The sequence below is a fragment of the Triturus cristatus genome, chromosome 2_1, assembly GCF_964204655.1.
Source record: "Triturus cristatus chromosome 2_1, aTriCri1.1, whole genome shotgun sequence".
In the NCBI taxonomy this organism is placed as follows: Eukaryota; Metazoa; Chordata; class Amphibia; order Caudata; family Salamandridae; genus Triturus; species Triturus cristatus.
The window spans coordinates 1,126,563,592-1,126,586,934 of record NC_140581.1 but is presented as its reverse complement, the minus strand read 5'-3'; the positions used below and the strand labels follow the sequence as shown (position 1 = coordinate 1,126,586,934).

General features: G+C 43.6%; 1 protein-coding gene across 8 annotated transcripts in view; it reads left to right on the top strand.

Moving 5' to 3' along the window:
• PTPN13 (protein tyrosine phosphatase non-receptor type 13) overlaps window positions 1-23,343 on the top strand; it is an 830,096-nt gene that overhangs the window by 795,089 nt on the left and 11,664 nt on the right. For all 8 annotated transcript variants that reach the window (XM_085636547.1, XM_085636545.1, XM_085636546.1 and 5 more), the window contains one exon: window positions 17,058-17,148. In XM_085636547.1, the coding sequence (XP_085492673.1) occupies window positions 17,058-17,148 (91 nt within the window). The remainder of the gene's footprint in view (window positions 1-17,057; window positions 17,149-23,343) is intronic.

Here is a 23,343-nt window from a genome sequence, read left to right as displayed (position 1 = left end):
ACTGTAGATTTGATAGTGGACTTGCCTTCCAGTCAGGGTTTTAACACCATATTAGTATTTGTAGATGCATTCACCAAGATGGCGCATTTTGTTGCCTTAAAGGGCCTTCCGACAGCTAGAGAACTGGCTCACCATTTTGGCATACACATAGTGCGAGCCCATGGTGTTCCTCGAGTGATTATCTCAGATCGGGGTTCACAGTTCCTATCTCGCTTCTGGAAGGCCTTCATGGCCAGTTTGGGAATAGTGTGGTAAATAATTTAATTACCGGGACTTAATTTGATACAGAAACATAATAAAATAGCTCAGTAAATAAGAGGCAGAATCCGTGGTATTAGAGGTTCGGAATGGGCTTTATTCCAATGGTCGATTATAATCGGTTGCTCCAAGTTCCATCACCACGAAGGTTCAGGAAGTGAAGTACATACATTATTAACAATCAATTACTTTTATACAATAGGCATTACAGTGAGGCAAATACAAGAGGCGTAACAATTGATAGTGGTGATAATATATTCGTACGTAGCAAAAATAGGCGTAACTGGGAGTGATTTAAAAAACGTCATCAGATGTGATGTCATAAGAGGGTGGTTACATGAAAGAATTTCGCAATGTCAGCAGAAATACTTGACAGGAATGCGCACGCAGCAGCATGACGTGTGATTGACGTGCATCTAGGGGGTGGAGGGGACTTGACATTTAGCTCTACATGTGGCGACAGATGTCTGGAGGGTCAAGTCAACCTAATCCCAAATCATATCTAACATCCTATGTTTAAAGAACTATGTTATCCAAAAGAAAGGTCTCTTAGAGTAGAATCTTATTCTATACTGACTATACTGACTGTTAGTGCGTGTACAAGCGTCTAAGTGTCTACACTAGATGCGAGGGCAGGAATCTTCCATAGTAATCAGGGCTATGAATTACTTGTATAAAGACAGAGAAGCCGGGCCTTTGCTCGGTAGCTGGCAGAATGTTTACTTAAACTACTAGACAGGAATGCATTGGGCAGGAATCGGAGCAGATAATTTCGAAGGTGAAATACAGTTCTTGGCAGGCAGCAAGCTGATGTCAGGCTTCGTGAGCCGCGCAGGGAATGAGACAAAGTTCATGGTCACAGATGCAGGCTCGGACTGGAGCTTCAGAGACAGAAAGCAAGAAAAGCTTGATGACAGAATCAGGGCCTACTTGCCTGGACTGTAAAAATGGCATAAGTGAACCATATAAAGGCGGTGGCCTTTTGTTCTTAGGAATGGAATATCCGGCCCATTCATGGCGGATCTGAAAGAGGACATGTTAACGGTGGACGCACATGTATTTGCGTCTTCATAACTGGAACTGGAGGGAACATACATGTACTTGTAACATGCACATAGAACCGTTGGGGTCCAAGATAGGGGACATAACTAACCAGAAAAATCCATATTTCCACATTCCCTCCTTGTCCCCTACTTGCCCGTCAAGAGACATCAATCTTCATCAATCCATTGATCTGTTCGTATAGCATCATTTGTTCTTCTTTCTTCTTCCGGGATTTTGAACGAAAATCTTGATGTGGAATGCACGATGTGGCACACAGACCACAGATCGCTGGTCCACATTGCAGGCATAAGCAGCAACTGAATAGTATGAGAAGGCCAATACCTAGGAAGGATAGAACTCTCCATCCCCAGGCTGATAACACGCTCCAAAACCAACCGGACCAAGTCCAGGTGCCTGGATTCTGGTGTATCTGGCTTACAATCTTATGAAGACGAGTTATGGCTTTATATACAGATGGCGAATTTTCTGGTATGAAAATGCAACAGCTTGATCCGATGACCCTACAAGCTCCGCCCCTATCGGCCAGGATGACGTCAAGGACAAGACGATTTTGAAGCACAACAATCCGCATAGCAGACTGTTCTTCGGTTAAATTGCCTAAGGCGGAAATAGTTTCGTTCACTACTGCTTCAAGGGTTCTAGTTAATCTACGTATCAGCTTACTATTAGTAACGGTACCTATATAGGGAAAGAGACCTTTATTGAAATCTGTGTATTTTTCCCATGCTGTTTCAGTGTAATCGACTATCGGGAGATCTCTCCTTACTCTATTATATACTAAATGAATATTTCTGTGATAATCAGGAGGAGCTAGAAAAACAGGTGGCAAAAGGAATCCAATATAGCAAGTACCATCCCAATCTAGAGGTAAACGTACATATGCCGTCTGACCACATATGAAATAGGAATGGCGGGAAGCTCTAAATGTAGACTTGCCTTGATCACTAAATTCTACTACAGTGGTGCATTTACTATGGCCCATGTGTATGGAACCATTCTTTCTTATACATAATTCACCTTTTACTGGAAATATTGACATAGCGGGCAAAATTGAAGTAGCTTCTGATTCGACATTCAAGATCAGGAGATTAAGCGTAAAATTACCTAATCCATATACTTCATTTTCTAGATCAGTTCCTGTTCTCTGGGGAAGTCCCTCCTTGTTGGGGTGGCAGACTTTAAGTAAAACTAAGTTCAGATTTCCCCATACCCAGTTATCTTGATAAACTGCAGAATTCGAATCAAGGGAATTAATTAGACTAAACCATGCTCCACAGGAGCCATTGTGTGTGAACGGGTATGGAAAGAGAGGTAGAATTCCTTTATAATTCTGATAGGGAGGGAGTCGGCCACATATCCAACAATTTGTAGCATTGCTAACCTGATGGGAATGATGCAACATACTAATAAACATGTTATTGCGCAGTGCAAATCTATAAGACAACTCAAGCGGAGGTAATTCACTAAAAGAATGTTCAGCAGTAACATTGTAAACATGTCTAGAAATAGGATAATATATGTGCAACAATATACTTGCAGTAATTATTAAAAGACTTGAAAAAAACAAAATTAATAATGTCACTATGCAATGACTACGCAGTGATTTACAGTACGCCTGTCGTTTCAACATTTTTCGGGTGCTTTCTCTATTCAGGTCCAAGGGATACATGTCAGAGACAATTCAACCGCTTCACCTTGGAGAGGACTTAAACAATCAAATTGCTCGACTGATTGGGCCTGAGCTTTAATTTATAATGTTCGGAATCACTTTTTTCCACAAAAGGAAGTTTTGAGTCAATGGGTGAAGACACACGAGGTGTGGTATTCACATCTGATTTTAGTCCATGAAATTTCTTGATATGACTTGAATGAATCCATCCTTTTCTGCCTTCGATCTTCACGGCTGTTCTTGTGGTGAGCAACACCAGCTGAGGTGACCTCCACCTAGGTTCCAGCTGAGTCTTTCGATCAAAGTTCCTCACGAGGACCAAGTCTCCCGGAACCACATCATGGGGTTTCACCTCAGTGTTGTCAGGAAAAGCTGCAGCTACCTGTGAACGACAAGATTGTAGTGCAGACATCAAGGAAGCCAAGTAATCCGTCAGCATGTTACAGTCAATATCAGTTATTTTGCGTGGTATAGGCGTCCCCCACATATTTGGTGGTCTGCCGAAGATCACTTCATACGGGGATAGCCCTGTTCGAGAGTGTGCTACCATTCTTGTGTAAAAGAGTGCAACTGGTAATGCTACTACCCAGTCGACACCTTTCTCTCTGCATATTTTGGATAATCTTATTTTCAGAGTCTGATTATGTCTTTCTACGAGACCTGCTGCTTCGGGGTGTCGGACACAGTGGAATTTCCACTGATAGCCTAACAAAAGTGAAACGTGTTTCATTAATTCGGATGAGAACGGCTGGCCGTTATCTGAGTGAACAACACGTGGTAAACCGTATCGTGGGAAGAATTCTCGAACCAACTGTTTGGCAGTAGTCGGGGCAGTGTAATCTGAAACCGGGTATGCCTCCGTCCAACGGGAAAGAGCACACACAACTACGAGAACATATTTGAATCCTCTACATCGTTCCATCTGGATATAATCCATCTGGAGGACTTCAAAAGGATGATCAGGAGGATGAAATCCACCCTGTTCTACGGGAACGCTTTTTCCTGGGTTGAACTGGCAACAGATCATACAGGTACGAACTTTTTGTTTGGCTGCAGCTCGTAAATGTTTATTAAACCAAATGTGTTGAATGCTATCTAGCACAGCTTTTTCTCCTAGATGTGCTGGACTATGTACAGTGTTAATTATAACTTGGACCATTGAATCAGGAAGGAACCACACAGACTTTTCCTTCATCATCCATGCTTGATCGGTTTGGATCCCTCCTAATTCAGTCCATTTCTTTATTTCGTCTGGTGTAGCATGTGTCTGTATGTCAATTACGTCAAGAGTAGGATCTTTAACCGTCATACAATGTGTTGGCGTCGGGACTATTGTCTTTGTCATGTCGGATGTTTGAGTTTGAGCAGTCTGTTTAGCTGTTCTATCAGCTAAATCATTGCCTTGAGAAATGATATCAGTAACTTTCGTATGAGCTTTACATTTCATAATTGATATTGCAGTGGGTAGATGTATTGCATTTAATAAAGCATGAATGAGGGGTCCGTGCTGAATGTGGGCACCGTGAGAAGTTAAATAACCTCTCTCTCGCCACAGCACGCCGAAGTCATGTACGACTCCGAATGCATAACGTGAATCAGTGTATATGTTGACTTTTTTATTTGTGGCTTGAATACAGGCTTGTGTCAGAGCGACGAGCTCTGCTGCTTGAGCGGACAAGGTACTTATGCAATTTGTTTCAATGATTTCAGTGTCTGTTGTGACTGCGTAAGCGGCCACTAGTTCTCCTGTACCTTTTCTCATACATGAACCATCTACATACAACGTCAGGTCTGGGTCTGATAATGGGACATCGGTTAAATCTTGTCTGGGTTTCGTCGTGATTGTAATAACTTCAATACAATCATGTGCTAGTGGGTCTGTTCCATTTACAGGTAAAAGTGTGGCAGGATTCAATGTGTTACAACGTCTGATTTCTATATGTGGCTGAAACAGTGTTAGTTCATACCCTGTAAGTCTTGCTATAGTCAAATGTTGTGTTTGCGTTCGATTCACAAGAACCTCCACTGCATGTGGTACTTGTACTGTCAATGGATGTCCTAACACTATGGCATCGCTTTGTCTGATTGCTAAAGCTGTCGCTGCCACTGATTTCAGGCACGCAGGCAGAGCCTGAGCTACGGGATCTAATGTACTAGAAAAATAAGCACATGGTTTGTGTGCTCCTGCTTGTTCCTGTGTGAGTACTGACAAGGCAGTACCTTCGCGTTCTGTAATAAAGAGTGTAAACTGTTTACTGTAACATGGTGTTGCTAAAACAGGTGCTTGACATAACGCTTTCTTTAAGCTTTCAAAAGCTTGTGTATGTTCCTGAGTCCAAGGGAGAACAGTCGATGTGGCTGCCTCCTGTGTTGTCAACTGAATGAGTGGTTTTGCTAGAAATGCATACTGAGGGATCCACTGCCTACAATATGAAGTGAGGCCTATGAAAGCCCGTACCTCCTTTTGTGTCTTGGGTATTGGCATGTTAGCTATTAACTGAATGCGGTCGGGTGTAAGCTGCCTTCCCTCCTTGGACAGCGAGTGTCCAAGATAAACAACTCGCTGGACACAGAATTGCAGCTTAGAAGGGGACACCTTGTGCCCCTTTTCGGCTAGAAATTGTAAAACTGTCAGTGATGCTTTCTCACATTCGGGTTCGCTTCTAGCGGTGATCAGCAGATCATCGACATATTGAAGCAAGGCAGTGTTAACTGGCATGTGGATACTGTCAAGTTCTCGTTTCAGTGCTTGGCTATAGATGCTGGGGCTTTCTGTAAATCCTTGAGGTGCGCGTGAGAATTTGAAGCTACATCCATTTAAACTAAATCCGAACAAATATTGGCTTTCCGGATCTATTGGGACGCTGAAAAAGGCATTTTTGAGATCAATTACAGTAAAGAATGTTGCTTCGGAATCAATAGCTGTCAGTAATGATGAGATATCGGGGACCACAGGGAATTGTGGCACAATACACTTGTTTAATTCGCGCAGATCAATAACCAGTCGATATACTGGCGGGGCCTTCGGATCTGTTCGTTTGAGAATCGGAATTATCGGTGAATTACATACATTGGAGTCTGTTTCTACAACCACTCCTTGGGCAATGAGCTCGTCAATGATTTGCAGTAAAGCCATTACAGCATCTGGGGGTAACTTGTATTGTCGCATTCGTGGTAGTACCACTCCTGCCTTCAGTGTGACTCGATATGGTGTAATATTCATGCAACCAACATCAGTAGGGCCTTGTGCCCATAGATGTGTAGGTAAAGTCTGCAATCGGGGATCCATGTCTCTAGACACATAATGACCTTTAAAATCACGTAAAAACAATCTTACTCCTTCCGGAGAACAACATATTATAGCTCCTAGAGCTTTCAATGTCTTTATTCCTAACAGGTTTTCTGGACATGATTTAGTAAGCAATAAATCTGTAGTTCGGGTCAAAGGTCCTATCGTAAGTGGAAGAGGCTGTGACACTTCATTAACAATAGGTTTTCCTGAAAAACCAAGGGAAATATTCTGTGAGCCTGAGAGGGGTGCCCCTGGAACTTCACTACGTTTTATAGTTGTTCGACTTGCCCCTGTATCGAGTAAAACTTTTCTGTCTTGGCCTAATAATTCACTATGTACATAAGGTCCTTCTTGATCTACAGGGATCTCGATAAGGGGTAAGTCAACTTCCCTCTCTAGGCTGGTTCATGCATATCGTTGATAATCAGGATAGTCATACTGTGCGGTCTGGTACAGTTGTCGTGTCGTGGTTTGCGTGGCAGCAGCAGGCAACGCTGGTGCGGCTGGCACAAACTGTATAGACTGTTGTGGAGCTGGCATGGACTGTGCATGCTGCGGTGCTCCTTGTTCATTCTGATCCTGTCTAAGTGGCCGTGGTCTTTCTTTTGTAATACCCGTGGCGATATTACGCTTCAGGACTGGACAATCGTGTACATGATGACCTGGCTGTTTACAATAGTTGCATGTCCCTTTTACAGGTCCTGCTGAATCACCGGAATGTGTCGTACCCTTTTTATGTCCTTCAGCTGGAACTGTCTGGGAGACTAGCATTTTCATTTTCGTGTCTTTCATGCGTCTTTGTTCATGATCTTGTTCCTCTCTAATTCTATTGTGATGATACTGTAACATTTGTAACATTTGTGATGGAGTGTTACCTTGCCAGGTACTCTCGAATTTTAATACTCTATTCTTCACTTGGGGCAAATAATTTTCAACTAATTTTGTCACAAACAGATGTGGGTATGACTCGCTACTTGCTTTTATACCACTATTTATACCAAAACATTTTTCGAATCGGGCATAGAAATCACTAGTGTCTTCATCTTGCTTTTGTTTACAGGCTGAGATTGCACCCCAGTCTTCCTTTTTCGTGGTTAATAAACGTGGCAGTACCTGTACTAGTAAACCTGGTAGTGCTTTAGTTTTGTCCCCAAGCCCCGAACCTGGACCTCGGGCCTTTTCTTCATTTTCTAATGCTGTCCAATCTATCTTTTGGTCTCCTACCTCCCACTCTTTTTCCTTGAGTTTTTCATAAATGCCAGCAGGCATTAATACCTTTAATATGGTCATAATGTCGGGATAGGTATACTCTCCCATGAGTAACATGTCTTTAATTTCTCGGTGGAAACCCGCTGGGTCTTTGTCATGACTGGGTACCACTTTCTTCATTTCCAACAATTCTATTTTCGATATGGGCGTATATACATATACACGTTTAAACTCATTGTCCTCGCCCTTTATTGGGTGCACTTCTCGTAAGGGATTCTGTCTGTCCATGTAATACGTGGTTCTTTCCTTGATGGGCAGTGAGACATGTTCTGGCAATATAAAAAGAATGTACTGCTTTCTTGATTCTAGTATTTCTTTAATTAACTTAGTACCTGAACCTCTCCATCTATTCGTGAGTAATTCAGTCAATATATCAGGTAAGGGACCAGGATCTGAATGTTGGCTTTTATATAGTATAAGAAGTTGTTGAATCATATAAATCCCAGCTAAACGCTGTTCATCTGGGGTGAGATTCAAAAATGTGTGTGCTACTGTATTATCACCATATATTCCGGGACTGTCAACCCAATGGACAGCTGACCTGGCTAATTCTTGTTCATCCATAGAATCGAGAAAATGATAACCCCTTCGTTCTCGCAGTAATTTGTCAGCGGCTTGGAATGAATGCTCGTTAGACCTTATATTTATTATTGGTGTTTGAAAATTCCTGTTATTTTCTAGACATATCGGACGTATCGGATCAGTAAGACATCTAGTACTATTACAAGATCTTCCTCTACCTACATAGGCTATAGTTTCTGACTGTCCTGTGGGCAGTCCTGATGCTTCTTCCTCGCTTTGTTCGAACTGGTCTACCGCTAATCTTTCTTCGTGTAGGCGTTCTATTTCTTTACGGATCTTTCGGCACATGGCTATTATACAGTTTTGCTTATCATGTCTCCCTTCTGATATATTCTGGCTCCATCTGGTAAGAATTTGCATTGCTTCCGGGTCTACCCCCGGTCGGTCTTGATTTCTGATCACACAATTTATGAGGAAACGTAACAGTTCCCCCTGTATTTCCACTTTCTGGTATTCCATAGCTCTGTTAATACATTCAGAATCTCGCCCTGTTTGGACAAAATGGTATATATTATCTAGATGCGCAGTCATTCCTGGTAACTTCCCTAAATACACCGCGGCTCGTCTGATACGTAATGATGCTAGGGTCATTTCGTCCTCTTTTCCGGGCACAGGGTCATATCTACAATCTATAAGAAGTTCCTTAAGCGTACGGGCATTTATGAGTTTGGGGGTACGTGAATGTGCTGACTCTTGAAAAGTAAGTTTATTTATTCTAGGTGGCGTAGAAAAGATATTGGTAGCACCTCCGGTAGCCCCGTCTGGGGTATCGGGTGTGAAAGGATTCGTTGAACGTGATACAGCAACTATAGGTGTGGATACAGCTATAGAAGTAGCTGTAGGAACGGATGCAGAAACAGATGTGCTTGCCGGAACTTGTGTCAGAACTTGTTGCTGTAGGGATACGGGTACTGGATCTTGGCGTTGAACCTCCCTGGCAGGCGGTCTATGTGGGGCGGGATTAGCATACTCGGGAGCTGCGTCATCTAAATATGAGGAAAGAAAAACATCTTCTGCGGTTCTAGGATGCCCCTTAGGATGTACCTTTATTGGAAATAATGGGGTTGGCAAGTCTTTTGGTATCCCTGGAGTAGCCTTAGGTAATCCTTCAGCCAGAAGGGGATACATACCATTCATAAGGGCATTTCTTTGTCTGTCTACTTGTTCTGATTTCACTCGTGCACCTTCTTCAATTAATAGATTTTCTCGGACTTCATTTGAATTCTCTTTACTCTTCTCTTCCTGTCTACGTGCTTTTTCTGTACGTCTATACGATTCTTTACGCCATAATTCAATGACGTCTTTCTGTGATTGTCTAGCTTTCTTTTTCCATAATTCTTCCTCTACTTTCACGATGCACTCTGCATCCCAGGTCCCAGCCGCGGGCCACCTCTGACTTTCTGGTAATTCCTTAGTGTAGTCTACCCATAAATCAAGAAATAATATAGCGTCTAAGCCATGTTTATGATACATGAAGTACCCTGGAGTGTCCCTAGGAGGAATAGGAACGGCTTCTTCGAGTACCCCTTTTCTTGTTGTGATCTGTCTTAATTTCGAAAAGAGCGGCATATTGAAAACTGATCTGATACTTGATTTTGAACAAACTTAATGAGAACTGATCTGATACTGGATTTTGAACAAACTTAATACAATAAACACAATAATGAACAGTCATTCATACCACAATATGCAGGACGTTATTAAAACATTTAACATTTAACATTTAACTGAGCAACGATGATGATGACGATCTAAGAAAAACTTAATCACTAAACATAATACTCGACTTGAACTGAATTATTCTGAATTTATATACTTGATATACTAGATATACTGCTAAACAGTACAGATACACTGCTGAAACAGTGCAGACCGGATTTGTGTACCCAAACCCGTCTGGACCGGCACAACTTATGTGCACGCCAGAACGCCTCCCCAGTAATGGTACTCACCGGGTAGCTCGGAACAGAAGGCCTCGGGAACTGGACTGAACTTGAACCGGACTGGACTCGACTCGAACACTTCGGACACTGAACTCGACTTGGGACTTCGGAAAACTGGTGGGCCTCTGTACACCTCGGATCTTGCTCTCTCAGCTAGGCTCTGGTCGGGATACTTCGCACTTCTCACCGCCTCGTCTGGGTGTTGATCGCAGCCTCAGTCGCCCCCGCTTGACCGGAGGGAGATACAGGAAATCCTGCTGGTACGCGTTATTGTCCGTCCAGCTGTGGCAGGAGACCGGGCCTGCAACGCACCGCCGGCGCGTGAGATGAGAAAGTGTCCCTATTCGGGCGCCATTCATGTGGTAAATAATTTAATTACCGGGACTTAATTTGATACAGAAACATAATAAAATAGCTCAGTAAATAAGAGGCAGAATCCGTGGTATTAGAGGTTCGGAATGGGCTTTATTCCAATGGTCGATTATAATCGGTTGCTCCAAGTTCCATCACCACGAAGGTTCAGGAAGTGAAGTACATACATTATTAACAATCAATTACTTTTATACAATAGGCATTACAGTGAGGCAAATACAAGAGGCGTAACAATTGATAGTGGTGATAATATATTCGTACGTAGCAAAAATAGGCGTAACTGGGAGTGATTTAAAAAACGTCATCAGATGTGATGTCATAAGAGGGTGGTTACATGAAAGAATTTCGCAATGTCAGCAGAAATACTTGACAGGAATGCGCGCGCAGCAGCATGACGTGTGATTGACGTGCATCTAGGGGGTGGAGGGGACTTGACATTTAGCTCTACATGTGGCGACAGATGTCTGGAGGGTCAAGTCAACCTAATCCCAAATCATATCTAACATCCTATGTTTAAAGAACTATGTTATCCAAAAGAAAGGTCTCTTAGAGTAGAATCTTATTCTATACTGACTATACTGACTGTTAGTGCGTGTACAAGCGTCTAAGTATCTACACTAGATGCGAGGGCAGGAATCTTCCATAGTAATCAGGGCTATGAATTACTTGTATAAAGACAGAGAAGCCGGGCCTTTGCTCGGTAGCTGGCAGAATGTTTACTTAAACTACTAGACAGGAATGCATTGGGCAGGAATCGGAGCAGATCATTTCGAAGGTGAAATACAGTTCTTGGCAGGCAGCAAGCTGATGTCAGGCTTCGTGAGCCGCGCAGGGAATGAGACAAAGTTCATGGTCACAGATGCAGGCTCGGACTGGAGCTTCAGAGACAGAAAGCAAGAAAAGCTTGATGACAGAATCAGGGCCTACTTGCCTGGACTGTAAAAATGGCATAAGTGAACCATATAAAGGCGGTGGCCTTTTGTTCTTAGGAATGGAATATCCGGCCCATTCATGGCGGATCTGAAAGAGGACATGTTAACGGTGGACGCACATGTATTTGCGTCTTCATAACTGGAACTGGAGGGAACATACATGTACTTGTAACATGCACATAGAACCGTTGGGGTCCAAGATAGGGGACATAACTAACCAGAAAAATCCATATTTCCACAATAGAAACCAAATATTCCACTAGCTATCACCCGGAGACAGATGGGCAAACTGAGAGAGTCAACCAGGAACTAGAACAGTATTTAAGGATGTTTTTGTTAGATCAAGAAGGGGATTGGCCAGAGTATTTGTGGGCTGCAGAGTTCACACACAATAATGCAAAAAATGTTTCTACGGGTTTTTCCCCATTCTATCTAAATTATGGTAGGCATCCAAATGCTTCTGTAATTGGTAAAGAAATCTCAGTCCCAGCTGTGCAGGAAATAGTACAAAATTTAGCCCAAGTCCATCAGACTGCCACTAATAACTTAATACAAGCCAAGCAGACATACAAGAAATATGCTGACAGGAAAAGAAGGGAAGGTCCTAAACTGCAAGTAGGAGACAGGGTTTGGTTAAACGCTAAAAATCTCAGACTCAAAGGAGATAGAAAATTCCAACCAAGATTTGTAGGTCCTTACCCCATAGAGAAAGTAATCAATCCAGTGACTTACCGTTTGACCTTACCACCTGAAATGAAGATTCATCCTGTGTTTCATGTTTCCTTACTAAAAGAAATATCCTCAGATGTAAGAATGAACCTCCCTCCAAAACCTGTGCACTTAGAATCAGGAGTTGAGTTTGAGATAAAGAGAATTCTAGACTCTAAGAGATCTAAAGGAACAGTTTACTATTTAGTGGACTGGAAAGGCTATGGACCAGAGGAACGATCTTGGGAGAAATGCTCTGATGTCCATGCCCCCCGTTTGATACGATCCTTTCATCTAAAATTTCCTCGGAAGCCAAGATTGGAGGGACATCCTTTGAGAGGGGGTACTGTCAGAACCATTACCGACAAGAAGCCTTCTATCTGCACTATCAGTGCCCATCAACCAATGAGAAATAAAAAGATCCTAAGAACTCTGACTTGGAGCAAGGCCTGGGAAGCATGGAACCTTAAGATGGCCGACGCTCTGGGGGAGTTAACGTTCTAGTCTTTCTCATTGTTCCAGAACTCTATGTGAAGCGCGCAACTTAGAACGTTGGCGCACTTCACCTGAACCCGTCACCCTAGCAGCAACCTTGAGTCCGAGTTAGTTTTAGTGAGGGCATTTCCCGTAGTTACCTGACAGGAAGAAATTCTGTATACGTCTACCCAGAACCGCAGCAGTATCGGAATTCGTGTCTGCGTGTTAAGTTTCACCTCGAGCCTACCGCTCCTGGGGTAGTGTTCGACTGGAGCTCATGCGCAGTTTAAGAAAGAGTCTAAGAGTTCCGCAACTGAAAACCCGTCACCTGTTTGAAGGAGGAGAACCATTGTCTGAGAGTCACGCGTCAGTGAGGCGCGTCTGTTCCATTTGCTGAGAGACATTTGACTGGAGAGTCAGTGAAGAGTTCGAAGTTCCACGAGAAGCACCAGAGCTAAGTTTTGAGTCTAAAGTCACACCGTGTTAATGTTATAATGTAAATAAGGAATTGTGTTGTAGTACTACCCAAGTTCTCCTCTCTACGAACTGTTCCTGTGAAGAAGAAAAAGAACATTAGAAATAGAAAACATTCCTAAGAGTGAAAGATAGGTATGACGTAGTTTCTGGGAGTTAAATAGATTGTTGTGAGGTGTAAGAAAAGACCACTAATTTTTGTGTTAACATTAGGAACTATTAGAAGAGAGATACGGAGCAGAAAAATAGCCGTCCAAATAGAAGAGAAGCAACACTGGGTTTACAAGCTGGTATGTAGAAGGGGCTAATAATATAAGACTAAAAGTTATAAGGAGGAAGGAGATTAAATAGAACTAATAAGTCTAATGTTTATTTAGCCTCCTGAACGATCCAACCAGAAGCCAGTATAATAGAAAGAAGACCCAACAGGAAGCAGTCAACCAGTGGCAGTCTCTTCTCTTCTCTTTTGTTATTTTATCCAATCCCCCTACCCCCTCTGGAGAAGGCATTAACGCATCTTTTCATAGTGCTGCGTTGGTGGTTCTTGGAGGTGGTGTTGGGAAAAGGCATCTCTGTTCCTGCGCAAGAAAAAAGGGCTTCTGACACATATACACCTACCCCTAGATTGGGATGGTACCTGTTACATTGCATTCCTTCTGCCACCTGTTTTCCTAGCCCCGCCTGATTACCATAGGAATACCCATTTAGTACACAATAGACAGCAGAGAGATCTCCCGATTGTCGACTACACTGAAACAGCATGGGAGCAATATACAGATTTCAATAAAGGTTTCTTCCCCTACATAGGTACAGTCACTAATAGTAAGTTGATACGTAGATTAACTAGAACCCTTGAAGCAGTAGTGAATGAAACTACTTCCGCCTTAGGCAACTTAACAGAGGAGCAGTCTGCGATGCGGATTGTTGTTCTTCAAAATCGTCTTGTCCTTGACGTCATTCTGGCCGATAGGGGCGGAGCTTGTAGGGTCATCGGATCAAGTTGCTGTGTTTTCATACCAGAAAACGCGCCGTCAGTATATAAAGCCATAACTCGACTTCATAAAATCGTAAGCCAGATACACCAGAATCCAGGTACCTGGACTTGGTCCGGTTGGTTCTGGAGCGTGTTGTCAACCTGGGGATGGAGGATCCTATCCTTCCTAGGTATTGGCTTCCTCATACTATTCAGTTGCTGCTTGTGTCTACAATGTGGGCCAGCGATCTGTGGTCTGTGTACCACATCGTGTATCCCGCCTTCAGATTTTTATTCAAGATCCCGGAAGAAGAAAGAAGAACAAATGATGCTATATGAACAGATTGATGGATTGATGAAGATGGATATTTCATAAGGGTCCGTAGGGGACAAGGAGGGAATGAGGAAATATGAATTTTTATGGTCAATTGTGTCCCCTATCTTAGACCCCAACGGCTCCATGTACATGCTACAAGTACATGTATGTTCCCTCCAGTTCCAGCTATGAAGACGCAAATACATGTGCGTCCAACGTTAACCTGTCCTCTTTCAGATCCGCCATGAATGGGTCGAATAGTCCATTCCTAAGTATGATTGGCCACCGACTTTATATGGTTCACTTTTCACGTTTTACAGTTCAGGCGAGTAGGCCCTGAATTCTGCCATCAAGCCTTTTTCCTGCTTCTACCTCTGAAATGCTCCGGCCTGGACCTGCATCCGTATCCATGAACTTTGTCCTACTCCCTGCGCGGCTAACGGTGCCTGACGCGGCCTGTTGCCTGCCAAAAACTGTATTCAGCCTTCAAGTTATCTGCTCCGCTCCTCATCCAATGCATTCCTGTCTAGTAGTTTAGGTAAACATCCTTCCAGCTACCGAGCAAAGGGCTCGGCCTCGCTGTCTTTATGCAAGTAATTCATAGCCCCTGTTACCATGGAAGATTCCTGCCCCCTCGCATCTCATGTAGACACATAGACGCTTGTACATGCACTAACAGTCAGTATAGAATAGATTCCGCCCGAGAGACCTTTCCTTTTGGATAAAACAGTTCCTTAAACAAAGATATTAGATACGATTTGGGATTAGGTTGACCTGACCCCCAGACTTCTGTCTCCACATGTAGAGCTAAAATGTCAATTCCCCTTCACCCTTTAGTTGCACGTCAATCACACGTCATGCGGCTGCGCGCGCATCTCTGCCAAATATTTCTGCTGACACTGCAGGATTCTCTTATGGATCCACCCACCTGTGACATCATTTTAAATGACGTTTCTAGTATACGCCTGTTATTACGCCCATTTTCATTACGTATGTGTATTCTTATCTGTATTATCAGCTGTTACGCCTCCTGCATCTGTCTTAATGCAATGCTTTTCATATATATATTGTTACTTGTCAATAATGTATTGCCGATCCCTTCCTGAACCTTCGTGGTGATGGAATAAGATTGCCTGGTTCGAACCATAATTCCTTTGTTAGGAATAAAGCCCTTTTCAGAACCTCTAATACCACGGATTCTGCCTCTTATTTTGACTGAGTTATTCTTACTAGACTTTTCCGCATAAAAAATAGTACAGGTAATTTAAATATTTACCACACATTGTATATTCATACCAGTCAGCATCACAATAGAGGGTCTGAGAGTTGACATGATGGGCCACCTCTGACTAGGTCTTTAGAGGCACTGGCTCAGTTCACACACAAAGCACTTCACACTAATCTATTAGCCTAGATAGACTGTAGAGGGAAACTCCAGAAGCTTCTCCCACTTCAAAGTGGGCACGAGATATATCAAGGGGACCCTCAGACCCACTCTTCAGTACTCTCTTCAACCAGTGACTACTACAGAAGAAGGATGCCCTGCTGCCCTTCTGCTTGAGGTCTGCCCTGCTACAGGGACATGACATAAGCTCCAGAAGCCTCCCTGCAACTGTCCAGCTGACCTGCTGCACTGAACCTGCCTGAACCCTGCTGGCGTGAGTTCCTGATCACAAGAGGTGCTTCCCCAAGTCCTCAGCCCTTGGTTAGCATCAGAGTTCCTCCTGGCCTAACTGAAGGTTCCACAAAATCTGAAGTGAAGTTCCTCAACGCTTCATCACACAGCTGCAAGCTTCATCAGAAGTAACTCCGAGCGACGTGTAGCCACCAAAGCTTCACCGCACAAGTTATAGCCTCATCAGAATTGGCGCAGAGTGACGAAAAGCCTCGCTTTACCGCTGCCCGCTTCATCAGAACCAACTCAGATTGACACAAATCCTTCCCGTACAGCTCCTTGGAACCAACACAGAGTGATGAAAAGTCTTGCAGCTGCACTGGACTCAACGCCGGGCGACGTGAAGCCTTGCAAGGCAATTCCACCCAGACTGCACACCAAGGACATAAGGTAAAACTTCAGTGGGCAAAACTTGGTCCTGTGCATGGCCTTAGCTCCATCATGGTCAGCCTGAACTTGTGACTTTGTCCTAGTCCAGCGCGGCCTGATACCCTCAGTTGGCGTTTTTCCCAATTTGGCACTACTTTGCACATCTGCAGTTCTACTGATTGGATTTTTATCACTTTGGCATCAAAAAATGTATTAAAATGTACTCTATTTTTCTAAGCTGATGTGGGATTTTCCTTCTGTTGTGTTTTCACTTTACTACTGTTTGTGTGCTGCATAAATACTTTACACATTACTTCTAAGTTAAGCCTGACTTCTTATGTGCTGAGCTACCAGATGTTTAAGCACAGGTTAATTCATTAACTTTTAGTGGTTCAATCTGACAGGGATTATGGCTGCTACTTCAGCAGCGTTTCACCCCACTCAACTAACAACCAAATTTCTCACATTTACCATTCTAACTTTGCTGTGATTTCAAAAGTGAACTTTAGTTAACTAGCTCCGGTGTTATTTTTTGTAACCTTGGATATGATGTATCTTCAGTTTATTGTATATTTAATTAGTTACTTTTTTTGTGTGTATGTGCTATAACTGTAGGTACTAGCCAACTTATTTTAATGCCCACTCCTTATGCACCCATACATGCTTTCCGTTTCTTTTTACAGAATCTACAAGATTTGAAGCCTTTGGACCAGTGTTTAATTGGACAAACTAAAGAGAACCGCAAGAAGAATAGATATAAAAACATCCTTCCATGTAAGTCCCGAACAGTGATTTATTTGTAGTCCGTGGAAGTGAGGCCTTTCATAGAGTGAAGACAGTTTCACTGCCATGCTTCTTGGTCTCACCTGTCATCAGTTAGGACTACTTGGGTAAAACCTGAAACGTGTTTCTTCAGATACAAAAAAATTCCTTTCCTGAGGAGCTCTTCCACCAGACAAGTGCTTTTTGTATCCACCTTTGTAGTACATTGCCATCTCTGTTACGATTGTTGAAGATCTGGAGCCTTTGCTCCACAATTCTTTTTCTAGATATAATGGGTGTATTGGGATTACTAAATGGTTGGGGAAAATTTTTGTCCTCATTTAAGTCTCGACTTTGGGAAAGTTTACCTTTTGTCTAGAGTTCTTCAGTTGCCTAGATTTGATTTTTTTTTTAAAGAAATGAAGATTGCCATCTTGTGATTGTTCTTAAAACCAGCTGTTTCTGCTGGTCCGAACAGTAGTCCTGTTGTAACATAAAAGACATGACATCAGTATTAGTGACTTAACTTTGCATTTGATGTTATGGCTGCTTTAAAGCTCTTTGGGGCACAAGTCTAATTCGATTGTAGTTAGCACAGAACCTCTACAATGATGTGTGTTGTCGAGTAACCTCTTCATTATTATTCCAGCTTTGTTATGAAACAAGTAGACACATTATTTCCTGGCATTAACTATGTGGGAAATTCATCTCAAATTAACTAGATTTGTTACATGTTGAAGCAATTCACTTACCTGAAGTATGTCTAGTCACCCAGAATAGTCCCATCTGTTGTGTCCTCTGCAGCTACTCTGCCTCTTGAATTAATCTAATTTAGGATTATGGCCCTGTTTCCCGTATTTCAATGATTTTCTTTGGGAAAATGTCACAGACTAGACAAAAAACTTTAAGAAAAAGCGCCAATACATTAATGATTGAAGGTTGATGAAGTAGGAGACTTTCTTCATTGACTTTGATGTAAAAAGCACTTCGATCTAAACACGGTCAGAATCCACGGCCTGCCTGGTGACAATTTATGTGCCAATATCAGTGACAGTTCCTTGCGTTGTCTTACTCAGTTGGTGACTTTATTTATTTTACCTCTGTATTGATCTGCCTCGATGTACATAGTCCATTACTGTTCTGTCTGGTATTCCACACCCTATGGCAGTATGTCAATGCTTGGATTTTGAGTCTACCAAAATTGTTGCTATTGGATTAAAAGCAAACCCCCCAAGAGAACCTCCCACAAAACATTTAAGTTTTGTACACACAGCCTAATGTTCCAAGACACTCTGTCAGATAAAGTAGTTACTTCTCCTTTGACTTCTTCTGAAAAATCTCTTGTGGTTGATTCCAAATATGTGGTTGAGTCTCATTTTGTGCTTACTCAGTGTAGTGTATCGCAAGAGCCCCATAATAAACAGTAGTCTTGGGCAGTATTTCCCACTGTTAGAAATGGGGTTTCTGTTTGGCTAGGGTATGCACTTAAGCCAAGCAGAACCCACAACTCTAGTCAAGGTAAGTAAGCTACACACAAAAAATAACCTGTGCTCACCCTCTGGGTAGCTTGGCAAGAGCAGTCAGTCTCATCCAAGAGGCAATATGTGAAGCATTTGCGCAACACACTCACACCAGTAACACAATAAATACACCACAAAAGAGACTACACACCGAATTATGTACAAAATATTGTATATATTGTACATTACACATAGACCAAAACGACATAAATAATAAGTATGTAAGTAATACTCGTTATCCTGACAGTGCAAGCCATAAAACCACATACATCAATATATTATGGCTAGTAAGATAACACATAATGAAATAAGAACAAAACACCTGAAACCTTTCATGAGAGCGCACACTCACATATCTCTATCCACCACAAATACTTTGCCAGGAATGCAGTCGGAGGCATACGCATACAACCCTCAAAACATAGAACTCTGAGCTCCTACTAGTAGTATTACAGTAGACCGAGTATTTAGGCAGGACATGTACGGCTCAGGAACACCTGTGCCCCTACTATGTGTTATCTGGTAATTCAGGATTCTTACATGTGACAAGTTCGGATCAGGGAGGCCTCCATCGAGGACTCGCACGTAATGCCACCAACAAACAACTGCCCCTCCCCGGTATGTTGCAACAAGGGCAGGGGGGGCACTCCTACAGCCCAAGCAGCGTAAACCAAGGCATCTGCCTGTGAACACATGGTGCGGCTGCCAGCAACTCTTGTGCTGCCCCAAGATCCCATTGAGGTTTGTCTCCTTTGCAGCACTATGGGAGACAAGGCACCAACTTCAGCTACATGAGAGCATGCGGCGCAGCTGCCAACATGCAGTTCCAGCTGGCAGCCCAAAGGTGAGGGAGACACTGAGGCATAGGGAAAGCAAGAAATCTCCCTTGGTCCCCTTGCTGCTCTCCTTCAGGGTTCGGCTGCCCTCGAGCGTGCGGTGCGGTACAGTGGGAGTATCCCCGTCCTGTTCCTGGTCAAACGGGAGTGCTGTGAGCGATAGGCTTAGGAGTGTATCCTCTCTGTGGCGCGGCTGCTTCCCAGCATCAGGACTCTCAATGGCAGATGCATGCGGTGCCACTCCGAAAATGCCAGGTAGCTCCTTTCTGCTTACAGTGCACGTCCCTCAGGGTTCCACGGGGCGGAACAGGGCCAGCAATTCTGGTGTCCTGAGACTTTCTCCTGTGGCTCCAGTCACAGTCCTTCTGAGAAATGTACCATGCTTCCTTAGTCCGGCGAGTTAGAGACGGGCAGTTTCACAGTGTTGCTCTCTTTAAAAAGTAAAAACAGGAAGAATGAAATGCTCACCATGCACTATTTACTGAAAGTAGACGAACTGCCATGAGCAGCACTCACCACATGCTGAATGTGGAGAAACAGACAGGTACATTCTGACTTCGAACAAGCACCACACATGCTGCACTCTTCTTGAAAAAGTGGGGGAAGCACTCCCCATGCTTGAGCCCCAAATGAAGCGCTCATTACACACTGTGGGGTAGGAGGATCCCAACACCCGCGGGACATAAAATATGTCAGGAGCAAAGAGGGCGCCACCTAGTCCCTGGAGAACAACCGGGGAGAACTTGGGGGGGGGGGGGCATTAGGCAAGCAGGCCAGCAGTCAGAGTCACTTGACAGAGTGGCAGTCCCTTCAGCAACCTAGCAGACAGCAGGTTAGTCCAACAAAGCAAGCAGTCTAACATGGCAGCTTCTCCAGGAAGCACAGCAGTACCCTGGTGCAGAATGTAGTACCAGCAGTGTCTGGTTACAATTCCACACAGTGTCTAAAAACATGGACATCAGAGGCTCTGTACTTGTACTCAGAATGTCTTTGATCTGGAGGAACTTCAAAAGAAACCTTAGAAGTGCACAACACGCCCTTTCAACTCAGCCTTGACTCCTGATGTTCAGTAGGGGGTAATCAAGCCTTTTCTGTGAGGGCAGGACACAGCCTATTAAAATATAAGTGCACCCCGCCTCCATCTCTACCAGCCCAGGAAGACCATTCAGTATGCAGATTAATGCAAATCAAACCCTGTTACACCCAACCCTCGCTGTGTGATGGCTGTCTGGAAAGTATGCCTAAAGCGTAGCTTTCAATCGGGCCTAGACGTGGATTGGAGTCAGGCTGCAAAGCACATAGAGTCATAAGCAACAAGAAATGCCCACTTCGTAAAAGAAAACACAAGGAGGTGATGGACCGAGCGCTGAAACTTTTCAGACACTTACACCCAGACGTGGTCCCTTGCTCACTTTGCCACTGGATTCAAGCTAGCGTTGCTGATGAGGGGTGTTACCCCAAAACCAGTCCCAGGATGCCTGTTTCCGGTTCAGGAAAGACCTGGCTTGGCAGTTCGGGCTGGAGTGTTCCCATAAGGCAAGATTGATTTGCATATAGCTGGGTCTAAACTGGGGTGGCGAAGTGAGCTAAAGAAAAATGATGGATTCAACCTAGATCTGTGACTGGGGGTGAGTGTCTGAAAAGTTTCAGTGATCCGTCCATCATCTCCTTGAGTTTGCTTTGATTACCCTAAGTTGGCAGGGTTTGCCCAGACGTGGGTCCCTTGCTCCCTTTGTCACTGTATTCAAGGTAGCCTGGCTGATGAGGGGTGTTACCCCAAAACCAGTCCCAGGATGCCTGTTTCCAGGGAAGACCTGGCTTGGCAGTTCGAGCTGGACTGTTCGCATGAGGGTCAAGAGATTTGCATATAGCTGGGTCTGAACTGGGGTGGAAACGTGAGCTAAAGAACAATGATGGATTCAACCCAGATCTGTGACTGGGGGTGAATGTCTGAAAAGATTCAGTGCTCCGTCCGTCCTTTCCTTGTGCTTTCTTTGTTCGCCCTAACTTGCATGGGTATGCTCAGACATGGGTTCCCTTGCTCACTTTGCCACTGGATTCAAGCTAGCCTGGCAGATGAGGGGTGTTACCCCAAAACCAGTCCCAGGATGCCTGTTTCCATCCCAGGGAAGACCTGGCTTAGCAGTTCGTGCTGGACTGTTCCCATAAGGCACAGGCTCAAGACTGATTTGCATATAGCTGGGATGAACTGGGGTGGCAAAGTGATGATGGATTCAACCCAGATTTATGACTGGGGGTGAGTGTCTGAAAAGTTTCAGCGCTCCGTCCATCATCTCCTTGTGTTCTCATTGTAAAAGTGACATTTCTAAGATAATAATGAAAAATCCACTTACACCAATATGCAGACGCTACTCTTTCCATTTCAGGAATTGCCACTTAAGTACGTTTAAGGGACTTCCCAATGCTAGCCTATGAGAGGAGTAGGCCTCACAGCAGTGAGAAACCAAATACGCTGTTTGTCACTACCAGGACATGCCACACAATAAAGGCACATGTCCTACCTTTTAACTACACAGCACCCTGCCCATAGGGCTACCCAGGGCCTACCCTAGGTGTGACTTCATGTAGTAAAAAGGGATTTTCAGGCTTGGCAAGTAACTTTAGATGGCAAGTCAATGTGGCAGTAAACTGTGCACACAGGCCCTGCAGTGGGAGGCCTGAGACGGTTTTGAAAGGCTACTTGTTCGGGAGGCACAATCAGCACTCCAGGCCCACTTGTAGCATTTAATTTACAGGACCTGGATTTAGAGGATACCACTGTACAAGGGCCATACAGGTAAATTAAATATGCCAAACAGGTGTAAAACAATCATACCATGTTTTAAAGAAGACCGCACATGCTCTTTAGCACTGATTAGCAGTGGTAAAGTGCCCTGAGTCCCAAAGCCAACAAAAAGAGGGTCAGAAAATACAGGAGGAAGGCAAAAAAGCTTGTGGATAACCCTGCAAAAAGGGTCAGGTCCAACACCCACACAGGTCAGCATTGTGATATCCGCCCAAACGTGAGATGCATATATTTTTTGACGTATTTGATAATTTATATGGACTAAAAATGTGTTGATGTTGGAAGATCCTTAATCTTAATTTGAAATATTTGTATGTGAACTAGTATTTTACCAACTAGCTGTTATGTTCGAGTAAATATTTGTTTTTAAATACCTGCACTTGTTCCTTTGTAATTTGAATGTACTAGTTTCATGACTGCTTCTGAAAGGTTGAGTTTTTACTAAGTCTTAGTTAATGATCTAACCTCTTTTGGGTCCCAGTAATGGGCCAATGTCTTTCTCATCGTTGTTGCTGTGTATCTTATATTCTATTGTTAAAGTCGAGTTTGTGATCATTGATTACCAAATTATCAGGGTTTTTATGGGGTTGTCATGCATCAGTTGCTGTCCAGACTCTGACCTGGAATTACAGAGTCTACAGATGAAGATGCTGCCCTTTCATTGTAGCACATTGTGCAACCATGTTATTTGCTCCTCTACCCTGGCATTATTACAACTGTGACTGTGGATTTGTAAAATATGGTTTTGCAGGTTCCCTTGCATTGCAGCGATGTTGTGGTTTGGATGATCTTGATAATGCAGCAGTTGGTGTTGTTCATTGGCTTTGGCAGGAGCATTGCAGCATTCATCAAGGGGTGCCCTGTCATGGCTGTTGATGGGAGGCCTAAAGTTAAACTCCATTCTTCTTACAACAGGCATGCCCATCTGTTTACATCCACCCAAATGCGTCCAATCTCACCTGTTGTTAGTACAAGTCAGCATGCTTACAGCCTGGCTGCCACTTACTGTGGAGTCCGCTCATCCATATGATCCTCCTACACTACT